This window comes from Episyrphus balteatus, chromosome 3, assembly GCF_945859705.1.
Source record: "Episyrphus balteatus chromosome 3, idEpiBalt1.1, whole genome shotgun sequence".
Lineage (NCBI taxonomy): Eukaryota > Metazoa > Arthropoda > Insecta > Diptera > Syrphidae > Episyrphus > Episyrphus balteatus.
In genome coordinates, this window is record NC_079136.1 from 46,127,540 (window position 1) to 46,144,548 (window position 17,009).

Sequence of the window (17,009 nt, forward strand, 5' to 3'; positions counted from 1 at the left end):
TTTAAGAGATTAATAAAGAATTTGAAAATAATATTTTTGATTGTAAGAATGACTTTGCCTAAAAACTGCGTTTATCATATTATTTTATCTATCAAAATTGTAGAGAGCGATTTTAACAAAATCAAACTGTTTAAACTCTGTTATACGTTAGATACCTACTTTTTTTTTTGATTAAAAAAAAAAAAAAAAAATTCCAAAAACCCAAAGCCAAAATTTAGCTTTTTTTTTAACGAGTCTTAAATTTAATTTTGAATTTAATAACTCTAAAAAAAGCCTTTACTACAAGGCTGTAGCTTGAGATAAAGGCATTCAGACAGCAACATTGGAAACGTGGAATTTGAAATTATTTATTGAAATTTAATCAAAGTTTTTTGGGTTATGGTTCTTAAAAACCCCGTTACAGTTAAAATTTTTTTTTTTATAAAATCAGAATAATAAACCAAAAATTCTTAAGTACATAATCCTAACATTTTGAGGTATCTAGCTTTTTAAAAATATATCTCTTAATTGCAGCAACAACGACTTATTTTGAGAAAAGTTTCAGATTTTTTGCCTTTTCCATACATTTTTCATTAAATATGAAGTGAAGAATTATCCATATGAGCCGATTGAAATTCGGAAGAGTTGTGCCGATTTCACAGAAAGATAAACAATTTATTGTTGCGTAATCGTATGGTATTATAACCTAAAAAAATCATGTTGTCTGAGTTACGTCATAGTTGCATCAAATGAGCGATATATCATTATTATTATATGATAAAACTTCGTTTATCTCTATATTTGTACGTATTTTTTATGTGAAAATATTCGCATAAACACTGTTGCGGTTCAAATTATAATTATAAGGTTTATAGTACTACCCATAATGGTCATTTTTTGAATATATTTCTCTTAAAACATTTAAAAATAAAATCTATATAATTACCACTAAAGTTCTATTAGTTACCATACACCAACAACAAACAATCAATTTGTTTCTTCATACGAAAAAATCGGATACTGTGACGTATACGTACTTTTTTTTAAATGGTGCTTGTTATTTTTTAGATTCTCTACGTGAAATGGTACATGCTTTGCGTAGTTGGAATTATTTAAGTACTTTTTTTTTTTAAGAATATCACTAAACGTTTTTTTTTAAGGTCTTGAAGATAGAACCTTTATATTCACTTTTAATATAAAGAATTCTTAAGTTGACAATATTAACACGTTGAGGTCCGCCATCAACTACGACTTCTTTGTATACTTTTATTATCTGAAAAAGTCAGCAAAATAATGTCTAAATGCATTTATAATTTCTGTAACTAAACTACACTTATATACGGTCACTGTGGTGTATGTGTACTTTTTTTTTTAATTATTTTTTTTCCTTTTCTTAAGCTTTTCTATGTAAAATATAATATCTACCACAAATTTTTGAAATTATTTATATTATAAAAATATGCTTCAATTTGATTCAGCAAGATATAAATAAAGAATTCAAAAACCATCACTTAACACTAACATAAAGTCTTCGATGAATTAATTTCTTTGAAATTTAATAACATTAATCGAGATACAAATCTATAAAGTTTTCATAAAACTTATCTGAATATTACTTCCTTTGAACTGAATTCTTTTGATATATTTTGTATACATTTTATTTACAAAGCTGAATAACTTCCTATTTTATCAATATTTTACAAAAAGAATATAAAAACAATTCCTAGAAGTAAAGAATTCACAGTTTTTCTATTTCCACGAATTTTATCATCAAGCAATATAATTTCCAAGAATAACAAAATGTACAAAAAAAAAACTTTTTTTTTTTTTCAAACTATAGTCTCTTTTCTCTTTAATCACTACTTGCTGCAGGACTCTAGTTTTCCAAACAAATTTAACACTAACTTGTCGCTATGTTAATGCCATCTATCAACAGCCCCGTGGCTTCATGAAAAAGTTCCTTCCAGAAAGTATAGTAGTTTGTTGCTTTTGTATATTGAAGTTGTTGATCTTTCCGGTACTCATTTAACGCTAAGCAGTCCTTATTTTCTACTGTTTTTTTTTTTTCTTTCTTGTTGTTATCTATTTTAAGTACTTCGTGTTGCCCTTTATCGTTACAAGATAAACCAACACAAGAAGATTACACTGATGAGTGTTGGATAAATATTTACTTGGAAAATACACCGATAACTGTCACAAGGATCAGGGTGGCAGGAAAAGAGAGAATCAGCACAGGAAGAACAAAAATACGAAGCAAAAAAAAAAAAAAAAAAATCGAAACACACGCTGACAAAGAGCTCAACTTTTAAGCTCTTAAGTAAACAGATGATTTTTCTCATCTTTCATTCAGGACCAGAATCGTTATTCGTAAAGTTCTTGTGACGTGTGTGTCTACTATATACAAGTAAGTCCTGGCAGGAATATGATGCTGAATGCCATCCTGTTATATAGGAGGTAGATATCCTTTCCATTCTTTCTGTCTGTAAAACTAAATGAGTGGAATATCAAAACGATATTGAGCTCGATACACTGTAGATATCCTGTGTACGTAGTATATTTCATGGGAAATCAACGGGATGTTTTCATCTTCGATTGAGGTAGGATAGTAAATTGAGAAAAAGAGTGAGAGAAATGGTGGGTGGGGAATTATAGTAGATATAGAAGAAATACCAAACCGAATTGGCTATGAATGCATGCTCGCGGGCATTATTTTGCCCCTCTGTATTATTCGTTCATTCGTCTATATTTGTTCTTTTTGAATCCATCAAAGAGATTGCTTTATCGACACGTTTATTAAGCTTGTTCGTGTCTATCCTGTGTGTTTTTGTATTACCAGTTGTATCTTAAGTTGTGTTATTTAAGGACTACTACCTATATAATTTTCCTTTAGAAAATTTAAGCACAAAACGATGCTTATTTTTATGTCCTTATTGGATTTGAGTTCTTTAAGAAATCAATCACTTTATTTGTAGGTAGGAGGTGGTGTATCATTTATTTTTAGTAATACACTATATCGAAATGTATTTATAAATGATATTTTATGGACTAAATTGGTCATTTAAAATTTGTTCATTCAATGTGAATTGAGATTTTATGAGCGAATTGATTGGCATTGAATGATGATTTAAGGATTTTTGATTTTGGATTTATAGAGAGGTCTTTCATAAAATAATTGAAGTGATTGTGCAAGTTTAGGATTCGTTAAAAAAAATCGAACTCGGGATAACAAACCGAAATGACATGACGATGATAGAAATTGTAAAAAAGTGGGGGCGGCCGCCATTCTGTTTGTCTGTCTCTTTCTCTGTAGTTGTAAAGAAATTGAAATTTTTGATTTTGGGACCATAAATTGAATCGTCAGTTGTAAGAACGGAATAAGTCCGCTTTTTTGATGCAAATTTCATCTTTAGGCGTAGACACATCTTCCAAGTTGAAAAAAACATACAAATTATTTTACAGTTGTTGAAAAATTTTATAAGTTTGAAGAACAGAATAAATCCTGGATTTCAGGCTATTGATTATGTCTTCACTTAGACGTTCACAAGTTTTGATTTCAGAAAACGTTGAATGGGTTATAATTATAAGAGAAGATAAAACCGCGGAGTGCTTTTAAATGAGAGGGTGGAAATTGAAGATAGTGGTGTAAAAGCCCCCTTTTTGGTTTTTTTCAAGATATCTCGTAAACAAAGCATAATTTTGATAAATTGATTTTAAAACTTGTTGTAGAGAATCAAATTTAATAACGGAAAAATGTTTTTAAAAACTTAAAAACAAAAAAATTCCATACCAAAACAGGTCAAAAAAACATGAAAAATAGTCAAGAAAAGCGATTTTTTTTTTTTAGTTTTTTTGCCTTTTTAACGGTATTTTATTTTTCGGGCTGAGATAGTTATATGCATTGCTCTAAATAAATACGGAAGATCAAATTTCCTTCAAAATGCTGGGCTGAAAAAGTTTTTTTTTTGATTGAAATGAACCGAAGAATGATCATTCGAACCTATCTTTATTTTCCCATTTTTACTTGCGATATAGGTACTATATATCAAGTTATGCATTCGTACAAAAAAAAGTTGAGATAACATTTTTATATGACATAACGATGGTAGACAATGCCAAAAAAGTGGGTCCCGGAAGTCCGTCTGTCTGTCTGTCTGTATAAGGAGCTACAGCCTAAACGCATGGACCGATTAATGTCAAACTTGGTATGTATCGTTATTTGGCGACTCTCCAGAGGGGTTTTTGGAATTAATTTTTTGGACCAAAAATAACGGTACTTGTCATATACAGATTTTAGTAAAATTGAAATATCTCAAAAACGGCTTCAACGATTTTGTTTAAAAAATTCAAATGTAAGTTTTAAGCTAAGATCTATCTTTCAATGAAAAAATTTTTTTTTGAAAATCATTATTAACGGTAAATGCCATAGAACCGTTTTTTTTTTTCAAATCCGATTATCTCCGAAACTTTGAAATTTTGTTTTTAGATGTTGATTAGTGATTTCTACAAAATGGCATACCAATTTTATTATTATACTTTTTTTCCAAAAAATTATTTATAAAAAATTAGTTTTTTAAAAAACGGCTCTAACGATTTTGAAAATTTTTTTTTCTAAAAATGCATGTTAGTATATATATCAAAACTGCATACTTGTTTTGGAGGGCAATTTAATTTCAGATTTTATTTTATTTTTGTTTAAAACACATTCAAAATTTGGCTTTTGGGTGAAATTTCAAACCGTAAGTTGTAAGAACGGAATAAGTCCATCGTTTTTAAACCGTTATACCTCTCTACCAGAAACCGATAGAAATATAATTTTTGTCTCATTCAACTCAAATCTACATAATCTTTAGATAAACATCTGAAAACAGTAAAATACAGAAGCTATTCAGTTTTTTTGCGTTTTCCCAACAATTTTGCATAATGGACTTATTTCGTTCTTACAACTTACGAGTCAATTTTTTGAATATTTTACTCCAAAACCATTATTTGGTCAAAAGTCTACCTAAATATGCGTTTTTAGACGAGCAAAAATGGGCAAATGCTTTTATTGTTTGCATTTTTTTGCTCGCTACTGTATATCTGTATGTTTTGTAGAAAAACGAAATGACTTTTTGAATCCAAACAAAAGCTTAGTATTTCTTCTAAGGAATTTGACAATTTTTAAAATTTTACATTGCGCAAAAAGTATACATTTTTTTTAAACAATATTTTTTTTACGAAAAAAGTGAAAAAATAAAACTTTTTTTCTTCCATCACCCGAAAATCCATTTTTGTATATAACAACCTATAATAAATTTTATATCATCTTAAAGCTTATTCTTTATGATAGGTTTAATATGATGCTGTACGATGCCTACAATAAAATTTAGAATTTTTTAGGGCGGAATTTAATTTGACAAATATCTTAAGCATTCGCTCGAGCAAATCGTTATTCATAGTGATCACTGGAATCGAAATTTTTCTCAAGTGACCACCTGAGGAGGCTTTTTTACTTGATTAATCGCTTAAGTTTTTTTTCAGTCAGTTGACATTAAAACGAAAGTGCCATTGCGAGCGTTTGTTTTTTTGTACTTAACAGTAGTTAAAATCTTTACTAACTTAATAATAAATTAATAAATGAATCGCGAATATACATATGTATGAGTTGTACGAGTGGGACGACGAATTCGACGAGTATGTTGGTGAATTATTAAAAAAATGTTTCTTGATGACAGTTAATTCAAATCAGTCAAATTTTCGAGTTTGACATAAAATTTTCCCCAAGACAAGATTTTTCTTTACTCAAGTGACAGCCCTATTTTCAATTCCCTTAAGCGGTTGCTTGAAATATTTTTGAACTTACTGGAGTTTAGAAAAATCTTAACTCGAGTAACAACTATGAATTCCTAAAATTAAGGTACTTCCTAAACTGGTGGCTGGTGGTCTTCGGCAACAGATCTGTTTTGTGGTATTTTTGAAGTTTTTCACATTAAGATTTTGTAGCTTGTAGTGAATGAACCGTTATGTGTAAAGTTAAATCCAATCTTTATCTGCTCTAGATGAAAAGATATAACGTTTAAAAAACAAAATAACTTTATTTTACCGCTACCTCAAAATTGTGAATACGAAATTGATTAAAATTTTGTACAAATATAGTATTGCCTATTGTCTATCTACAATATAAATTCATGTCTCATTCATTTAGCTGTATAAGAAAAATAAATAAAAATAAAAAACAGTTAAAAACGGCAAAAAAAATTGTTTTTCCCGTTATTCAGTCAAAAATCATTTTAAAATTATAATAAATATGTGCATGACCATGTTCTTTAAGTTTGAGATTTTTTAAAAGCTCCAAAAAATTGCTAAAAAAACCACCCAAAAAATAATTTAAAGTATAGGTGTTTTTCAAAAATTCTTATTTCGAAATGCAGAAACTAGAATCCGTATAAGACTCCTAATTTTTTTTTGTGGTGGGTGAAGGTACACAAAATTGTTTTTAGATTATAATCGTATGACGTAATTTTAAGTTAATTTTTGGTATTGAATCTAATGACATCAAAATCAGTACAGCTACTTTAAGAAAAGTTATTGCTGATATAACGCAAGGCTTCTTGTTCTTTAACTACAACAAGCAAAATATGTATAATCAAAATCCATGTCAAAACGGAGTAAACTAATGAAACTCGAGATATAATTTCAAATAAGGAAAATCGTCGATGATAATACCTTTATGGTATTAAAAATGTTGTCTTTTCCATGGGAATTAAAAATAAAATAAATTCATACCTAATTTGTTTTATTTGAAGAGTTTTTGACGTGGTAACGTCTTATAAAGCGATGAACCATGGCAGTCACCACAAAAAAGTGACGCCATTTTCTAGCGTTACACTCTCGCAATTTCGCAGTGCGGCAAAAAATTTCAATTCAAAATTAAAAATAAACTATTAGAGATACAAAAATCTTCTATAGCTTATTTGAAAGATAATAACCTAAAGCTTAATCCAAATGAAGGATTTTTAAAAATTCCGTCACTTAATAGGGTAACCAGGGGTAAAACGGAAAGATGAAATTTGGGTTAAAATCTAAACGCGAAGTTGTAGAGAATTGATTTTTTTGCTATAGATAGATGAGATTAATTTATGAATAACTGCAATTAAGAAAAAATTCTAAAACATTTTGAAACTAAGCAATAACGTTTTGTTTGAACTTTGTACACGTGTTGGGGCTATGACAAAATGATGACTTTGGGTAAAGAAAATTTTTTTTTGACAATTCTAAAGATGACAGGTGAAAGATGAGAGAAAAAAAAAATTAGGCGTCTGATACGGATTTTTTTCCAACACTCTGCGTTTCGAAATATGAATTTTTGAAAAACACTTTGTTTTTTAGGGGTTTTTTTGGAGCGTTCAAAATATCTTAAACTTATAGGACATGTAGGTTTTGGCCTAATGCATACATGTGCAAAAACTTGGAATCGTTTAGTGAGTTTTGACTGAATAACAGAAGAAACAACTTTTTAAAAAACACGTTTTTTTACCGTTTTTAACCGATTTTCATCGTTTTGTATTTTTATCTTTTTTTCTTTAATAGATACAGGAATAAAGTATATGGAGTAATAATAGACCATGACTACGACTATATGTGTGCGAAGTTTCAATCATTTTCGTAAACACATTTTTGAGATAACGGTAAAATAAAGTTTTAGAATTCAACAGGTTATAACTTTTGACCAAGAGCAGATAGAAATTTTATTAAACTTTTATGAGCATCCTGATACAATTACCTTTCATTTGGTATATCACACATAACGGTAGACTAACTACAAGCTATACATAGTTAAATCAAGAAACTTGCGAAAAACCTCAAAACACCAGTGGAGATCTGTTGCCCCCCGAACAGCCACCAGTGTGGGAAGTACCGTAATCTCAGTCTGGAAATTCGACATGGTTGACTTTAAAAAATTCTAACTTCTCTTGTAGGCATCTTTGAAATGGGATTTGATGATGAGATACGTCATATGAAAGGTGAAATAATAAGCTTTCACATGGTACATATTTTTCATAGTTTGTCACACAAAAAAATTGATTCCATAGCCTGAGAACATAAAAAAAATGTTTTTTTTTTGCTTTTTTCAATGAAATTTGATCTAGTTCAAAAAATTCTAGCTCTTTTTGTAAATGTCTCATAGACCTGATCAATATATATATTTTGAGCTAAGACAATAAGCTTTCAGATGGTATAACATTTTTTACAGGTAGTTAGGGAAAAAATGGAATTAATGACGTGAGAAGATATTTTTTTTAGATTTTTTTTTAGCTTTTTCTTGTTAATTATGATTGTTTGAAATAAGTAAACGCTTCAATTGACTCATTTTAAACAAAAGCACACAACCTGTTTTCTGACGACGTCATCACGTAAAATCATCGTCCGTAAACCGGATTTACAGACAACCTCTTTTTTTAAGGGGTTTGTGGATTTATTGCAAAAATTTAAAATTTAAATTCAGAAATTATGATACATTAAAGATTGGAGGCAAGAATCTCAATATAAGAATATCATGGTTTCACGGGTGTTTTTTTTTTTTTATTGGAAACATAAATTGGTAGGCCACCCTTTTATTGAATTTGGTAATGATGTTACAATTGGGATACCAAAATACAACTTTTGGGATGAAAAGTTGTTTTTTATTTCAAAAATACAAAGATTCGTCTAAAAAAATTTATTGTATTGTGTAAAGATTCTTATTCACCTCAACTTAAAGGCAAGCTTAAGTGACCCAGTTGTGCAATTTTCATTTTCATTCAACTTCTTTAAGTACATGTATAAAGTGTATTTTCATATGGTACAAATAATTTAAACTTATTAGTTATAACAAATACTTTTAAAAGTCAGGTATTTAGATTCTAAAATAAAAATGTTATCTACCTACACTATTTGTAAATATTATACCCTCATAAATTAACTTATTTATATTAATCATAAAAAAGTACGTATACACCATGGTTACCCATTTTAGTTTTAAATTCAAATCAATACACCACCACTATTATCTCTAGCTCTTGAATTTCCTACCTAAAAACCTGTAACTCCGTATATGAATTGAGGGATATATTGATTCACTTGAAAAATAAAAAAAATGTTTTCTTAGTAATTGTATATCTTTTTATGTGATTGTTGTTTTTTAACAAAAAAAAAAAAAAAATAAATGTTAATGTATACACAAATAAATAATTTTATAGATTTTTAAATGTATGAAATGCATGGAATATTGTTTGAAATTTCATTTTTTTAATTAAAAAAAATTGTTTATATAAACTTTATTTTTGCATTATTTTTTTTTTAAACCCAATTTGTAGAATTCAAACATAAGAAATATATTTAAAAATCATTTTTTTCGATCATCGTTAGGGTTTTAAAAAGGATATAGTGTACAAATTAACAAAAATAAATAGCTTCATTAAATCCTAGTATTGAATGATTATTCATACATACTAAAAAAAAAAAGAAAATAAATGAAAGAAAAGTTAGTGTTTTTTCATAAATAACAATTACTATCCTCATATCAAATTAGAAATCATTTCAAAAATAAATCAGGAAATCATCATAAAATTTTCCTTCTAAATAAATTTTATTTTAATACTCATACTGTTTGCAGGTTTTTTTTTTTCTTTGAATTTAGTTTCTCTTTTAAGTCGGCACAGAATAAAAAAAAAAAGCAAATAAAAAAACAAAATTGCATTTAATTAACAGCTTGTTAGTTCAAGATAATGATACTTATTTATATAGTTGAGGAATTTTCAATATACAAAATAGAATAATCTTTAATTTATAGGAATTAAAGTTTGCCAACTCAATAAGTTTTATATATCATCTTTTTTATTTAATTTAATTTATTATAATTTTTTTAATTAAAAAAAAAAAAAAAAAAAAAACAAATCAATAAAATTTTATTACAGTCAGAATAATGGGAATGGATGAAAGCTATCATCAGAGGGTTTTCGAGGATAATATGGCTCTCATTGATACACCACTTATAGCTCCAATAAATACACATTATTCAAGTCAACATCATGGTGTCATCACATATCCGTTTAATGTGAGTGATTTTCAACGCAGTACCTTACCAACAGCAACCGGAGATGGTATCGTCATTGATGGCAACACAAATTCTTATCAAAGTATGTTTTTTTTTATATAACAAACAAAAATATTCTTTTATTTTTTTTATAATTTATTTATTTTATTTCAAAAGAAAAATTTAAAATTTGATTTCATTTTAAATAGAAACAAAAATTAAAAATTCGATTAAATTTTTGTAATTATTTATTTTATTTTATTTTTATCTTAATAAAAAATATAACATTTTTCCCAGGTTTATATAATATAAAAAGATTTTTCTTAAATGTTCGTTGTTCGCTATTTTATATAATTATTATAAATAAATATTTAATTGAAGTTCAATTTAAATTTAAGACAAAAAAAAAAAAATTAAAAATAATTAAAAAGATTTGCTTTGTTAATTTCCTTTAAATATTTTTCCTGTTAATTAATTAAAAACAAAAGAAAAAAAAAATTATTTAAAAAAATTAAGCACGCTGATTTTTAAAATTTTTCCTTTGCACACAAAAATATACAAACAAAAATCATTTTCATAAGTTTACTTATAATTTATATTTATTTTAAATCAAAATTATACAAAATACATTCTTTATGCTGTAATTATGTTTTATAATTTGTCTTTATTCAATCATGGCTTCATATTATTTTAATTTTTGTGTATTATTATTTTTTTTTTTTTTTTTTTTTTGGTTTTGGTAAGAATAGGGAATGTAGGAATCTACAACATACACCCTTTAACAAAAAATTTATTTTAATTTTAAAATAATAAATTTTAACTCATTCCATATTCAATTAATTTATTTATTTGCAATAATTACATCACTGCAGCTGTGGCAGGTACATAATTAAAAAAAAAAAAAAAAATTACAACACGATAAATAAAAATAGGTATTAACCAGGAAATTAATTTCTGTTGAATAATTTCTATCATGGGAATTCTCACCTCCATTATACGAAGTGGATGTGGTAAAAGCTTAAAAATAATAAAAATAAAATATCTGCGTGAAATGAAAAAAAAAAAAAAAATAAAAGTGCAATGCATTAAGATAATAATAAACAAATAAAATAAAATAAAAAAAAAATAACAACCCCCTAGGTAGTAAGTAAAGATTTATTTTATAAACCCGATTATAACCCTAAGCTTTTGATTAAATTTAAAATAGGAACAAATAATAATGAAAGCCTAGAGGTTTTTATTTTTTTTTTTTTTTAAATAAAATATTAGCTACATATTTAGAGAGCTAATCGACCGGAAATGCATTATTTGCTGTATAAACACGTCGTGTGTGAATATTGTAGTGAGAGAGATGAATATTATAATATAATGTACATATACCGAATAGATAGTTGAATTTGTTTTTATTCTTTTTTTTTTCTATTTAATTGATTACAGTTGCAGTTTGTTTGGTTTATTAACTCGCACCAACACTAATTTTATATAAATAAATATATTTTTTGTTGTTATTTTATTTTTTATTCTATTTAAGTTTGATTTTGTGTTGATGTTTTTTTGTTTTTTTCTGGATTTATTATTATTATTTAGGTTGCGCGCATATTTAATTAAATTTTTAATTTGACCAAATCATTTGATTTTAATTTTACCCTTTTATTATTGCTTGTATTTTAATTTTTTTGTGGTGTCAGGTTTTTGTTTTTTTGGAGGGAAGAGTGGATTTGATAAATAAATAAAAAAAAAAAAAAAAAATAGAAGTTATCTACTACAAAAATACGGTTTAATGGATTAATAATAAATATTACATATATATACATTAAATATGTATGGAAAGTAATTAGAAAATTCATTTATAAATGCTATAAGGGTATTTTTTTTTTTTTATTTTAATTTAACAAAAAAAAGATAAATAGCTAAATATAAATTAGGTTATATCGTATTTAATATTATTGTTTTATGGAATATAAAAAAAAAATATATATATCTATTTTTGTTATAATGATGTAAGAGAGATTAAATTATTATGCATTTGACAAAAATAATAAATCACGTGCAGCCAATTGGATTAAGTATAAAAGCCATTTTTTTAATTACCTGTATTTTTTTTTGTTGGTTTCCAAATCCGATTTGATTGAATTTACTTAACAAAAAAAAAAAAAAATTAAATTATAAAAATTAGGTCGAGATTAAAAGGCTTTTTGATTTTGTCAAAATGTGATTACTTTATTTAAGGTTTTTTCATAATATTATTTTAGTTTTTAATAATATGAGTGTTTCTCGCCTCACTAAAAAATCCTTGGAAAATAATAAACCCATTAATTAAATAGAGAAAAAAATATATATTATTAAATATAATGTTTTTCAATAAGGCAACATTTTTTAAGGTTAAAAAAAAAATAACTTTGAAATAAAAAAAAAATTAAATCCAGCTTTAATACTAACAGTAATAGTTAATACATTTTTGAGAATTCGAATCCTACACTTGATTGGTATTTTTAAGTCAAGATATTTCACCTACGCCCTGCGCACAGATCCATATTTCAATTGTTGCTTTATTTTCATGAGAAATTTATAATAATGCTCGACGAGTCTTAATTCAAATGCACGTTGATCGTACCACTCATGTGCAGGTTATATAAGGCACTCTCATAATATGTTGTCAATTTTTTTTTACAAAAATTTCGTTAACATTTTTAACATAGACAAGCACGGTTGTCTTGAAAACGCGGCAGGTTTTACAAAAATGGACCCCAAAAGTAATGATGCAGATTTGTTCGAAATGATCTCAGGATTCCAAATTTGTTAATTTCAAAATCGTATCTGATCCGTTTTTTGAGTTACAGCATTAAACATATATATACATTTGACTTAGAATGGAAAAAAAAATTAAACAAAAAACATGAGCACATTATAATGTCCTATACCGTTTTGGAAAGCTAAAATATACTCCTTCAATTTGATGTTTATTTGAAGTTGATTAAGGAAATAGTTTTTGAGAAATTTAATTTTAAAGTAATAATTTTAGAAAAAAATATTTTTTTTTCTTTAAGTTTATTTTATTAATTTGTTTTTTAATGAAGGGTAAACATTTTTTACACTAATCAATGCTCTCATTGATCTTAAGTCAAAAACAAAAACAGCATGTTTCTTAGTTTTTGAGATTCAATTAAAGATGTATCTTTTCTCCAAATTTTTTTTTTAGCCTTTTCTTAATTTTTTTCAAATTAAAAAAAAAAAATAGCCTCAAATCAAATGGAAAAAAGGTCACGGTAACACGCTGCTGATTAGGGCGTCTTTTTTTTTTTTAAATTAACGCGAAAAGTCAACATGGATTCATGAAAAATGGCTCTCACGATGAAAATCGAGAATAGGTTTTGTGGTCCCTGAGGACCTTAGCTGTCCTGAAATCTATGTAATGTGTGATATGTTTCTGTTATACGTAACATTATAGCTCTTATATTCCAAAAATAGTATTGAAATATTCAGAACGTTATAAAAATAACTTAAAAAAAAAATATAAAAATAAAAAAAAAAAATACAAAACTCTAAAAATGTAAAAAAAAACATTAAAAAAAAACACCAAAAATGAACAAAAAAAAAACCTCAAAAAAGGAGCCAAAATGCCACGACGTTTTGAGGTTGATTTTGAGTAATGCTAAGTGTGATTAGAACTTACAAATCTGTTGATTAAATAACCATTACACAAATTTTTCCTTAGGAACAAATAAAACAAATAAAAAAGTGCCTACCTTTTTTTCCATTTTTGAAAAACTAGAATACTTTTTTGTATCTATTTTTAAGAATTTGACTAAAAACTAAATAGAGCATTCAATTTTGAAAAAAACTTGTGCCTTGTAATTCAAATTTAAAAAAAAATGAACTTAAATACAAAAAATAATTTTTTTTTTTAAATTTTGACTTTGAAATTAAATTTCTCAAAAACTATTCACTCAATCAACTTCAAATAAACATTAAATTGAAGGAGTTTATTTTAGCTTTCCAAAAAGGTATAGGACATTATAATGTGCTCATTTTTTTTGTTTAATTTTTTTTCCCATTCCAAGTCAAATGTATATATGTGTATAATGCCTGTAACTCAAAAAAAGGATCAGGTACGATTTTGAAATTAAGAAATTTGGAATCCTGAGATCATTTCGAACAAATCTGCATCATTATTTTTGGGTCCCATTTTTGTAAAACTTGCCGCATTTTCAAGACCACCGTGCAAGGTTCATTTTTTTCCATTCTCGTTATCTTAATAAGTTTTGAGATGTTTTAACATCAAACAAGGCTTTTCTTCTTCGATTTGCTGTCCCTCTTGGCTGAATTGTCAGTGATATGAACTATTACGCAAGAGGTCTAAGTTCGTACCCACTCTAACCCAGCCTCCTAAATATTTTACTCTGGGATATTCTTCCAAGAGCATTTGCATTGCCTGCAGTTCTAAGAAACCGTTTTTTGTCCCTAAGTGCCGATTTTGGAGGTGTATTGAAAAAAAAACAAAATTTGCTGATTATATATATTCAATCCGCCCTCAAAACGTATTAGGTCACGATAAAAATATTTTTAAATTTTGTTTTTTTGTGTATCATAAAAATCTGTAATTTTCAAAAAAAAATACTGAAGCCAAAAAAAAATTAGTTCAATCAAAAATTTGGCAGATACTTGTCAAGTTATTTTATTTTTGCTCGCTTACAACATAAAAATAATTTTAAGTACATTTCATGCAGCATACAATACTTAAGCATTGGGGAATAGTCGAAAAAAAAACTCAAAAAATGTGTTTTAAAGCTTGGCAACACTATGCTTTGACAGGCTGTCGCAATCCATGTGCAAACTGTGTGTCTTGATGGGGTTCTTTTAAAAATATAACTTGTTCAATTGGTTGTGAAACAACCAGAGTTGTAAAAATATCTAATAAAAAAAAATAATAAATACATTTGCGATAAAAAATTGCAATTAAAAAAAATTGCATTAAAAATATAAATTTATTGCAACCGAAAAAAATTTGCATTAAAAAAAAATTATCGCAACTGAAAAATATTTGCATTAGCTATTCAAAAAAAAATATTTATAATAATTAAAAATATTTTGCATTAACAAAAAATTGTATTGCAACTGAAAAACATTGAAAATAAAATTTTATTGCAAATAAAAAAATTCTGCATTGAAAAAAAAAAAAAAAAAATCAACGCAAATACAAAATTTTCTACATTAAAAAAATTCAATGCATTAAATACTTTTTTTTTTTAACTCGTCGAATGTCTTGCGGTCTTGGCTCTACATTAAGTTCAATATTAAAGTTGAAATAGGTAATGTATGGTCAAAATTGGAAGAAATTTGACGATTAAAAAAAAAAATATTGAATGCATTGAACTTTTTTTAATGTACAAAATTTTGTATTTCCATTGAAATTTTTTTTTTCCAGTAAAAACTTTATTTTCAATGTAAATATTTTTCAATTGCAATAATTTTTTTAATAAAATTTTTTCGTTATTTACAACTAGGTAACTTATTTAAAATCTACCACTTGAGTGTGCTGAATATTTAAAGTTCTAAATAATAGTAGATACATGATTGAAAAAGCTGAAGCATTAATTATTGTTGAAACCGACTCTTTTGATTTTTCTCAGAAATAAAACAAAAATGAGGGCTCTCTAAACTGCAAGTTACTAATATTATAATTATAATAAAAGTGACTAATAAAAGCTGAAAGTTTTCAGAATTTCTAAGATTATAAAACATAAAATTATATATATTTATATTATGTATTAGATTTTTTTTGTTTTGTTTTCGTTTTTATTTTTAATTTTAAATAAAATAATTATAATAAAACTTTTTCCCTTCACTAATACAATCGCCAATACACTTAAAGACATAAATACAAATTTCGCTCTTTTGTATCTCTATCTTTTCATTGGTCTATCGAAATTCGTCTCACATCACAACGTGGACACAAAAAAAAAAAAAATAAAAAATATAAAAAAAACCAAAACAAAAAATCAAATTGGATTTGAAATCTCGTGTCATTAAATTGAAAAAAAAAAAAAAAAAAAATAAAACAAAAAATCAAATCAATCTTCCATCACTATGTGGATTTTTTCATCAACAATAAAAAAAAAAATAAAATCTAAAAAAAAACTACTACAAAAAAAATGTAATATAAAAAAAAAAAACACAAAAAACATCACACACACGCACTCAGGTGGCCAGGACGTCGAAGCGGACCTCTCATCGGAAATAATTAAGCAACATTTTCAGGTGAGTGAACAATGATGGAATAAATCAGAGAGAAGGTCCTTGAACAAAGCAACTATACTCGTACCTTTCCAACACACTCGTATATAGACCTTATACAACTACTACCTACTCAGATGTATAAGAGTGTTCCCCACTCAATGATGGCACATAGAATGCGTGATGGTGGTCCTTGACGCATTGCACCTTAAGGACACTCTTCCTTTTTCATGTATGTACATCAGTTGTAGTAAAATTGTCGTTGTAATGGTTTTGTAGTGGTTGGTAGGTTGGTTGGATATATAGTTGCTCTAGCAGAGGCCACTCTCAGTTTTGTTAAAATCTCATCACAATTCTCGTCTCGTTATTGTAACTTTTTTTTTTAGTTCAGTTTTTTTTTTGTTTGATTTTTTTTGTAATGTTTCATTTGGTATTTTCTTCTTGTATGCATATATTCTAGAGTACCTGTCACACGGCATTGGATACATGCAGGGAGGATCCGTCCTGTTCGACATCCCTGCAGCCTATGCTAATGCATTGTGAAATGCATCGATGTAATCGGAATGCGTGCATGAATTCACTGCAAGCCTTTTATAAGGGCCCGCACGAGGACCTGAATCTGGATATTGCATTTTGCCTGTGCAAGTGAGTACCACTACGGAGTAATATTTTTGAAGACACTTAATCTATTTCAGAGCTTAACAATTCACTATGCTTCTCCTCTTCCGTTGTAATATGATGG

At 26.8% G+C, this 17,009-nt stretch overlaps 1 protein-coding gene across 3 annotated transcripts in view; it reads left to right on the top strand.

Annotated features, from left to right (window-relative positions):
- The window catches only part of LOC129913187 (uncharacterized), a 542,292-nt gene that overhangs the window by 475,533 nt on the left and 49,750 nt on the right, over positions 1–17,009 (top strand). For all 3 annotated transcript variants that reach the window (XM_055991737.1, XM_055991736.1, XM_055991738.1), the window contains 3 exons: positions 9,915–10,136; positions 16,236–16,291; positions 16,728–16,912. In XM_055991737.1, the coding sequence (XP_055847712.1) occupies positions 9,915–10,136; positions 16,236–16,291; positions 16,728–16,912 (463 nt within the window). The remainder of the gene's footprint in view (positions 1–9,914; positions 10,137–16,235; positions 16,292–16,727; positions 16,913–17,009) is intronic.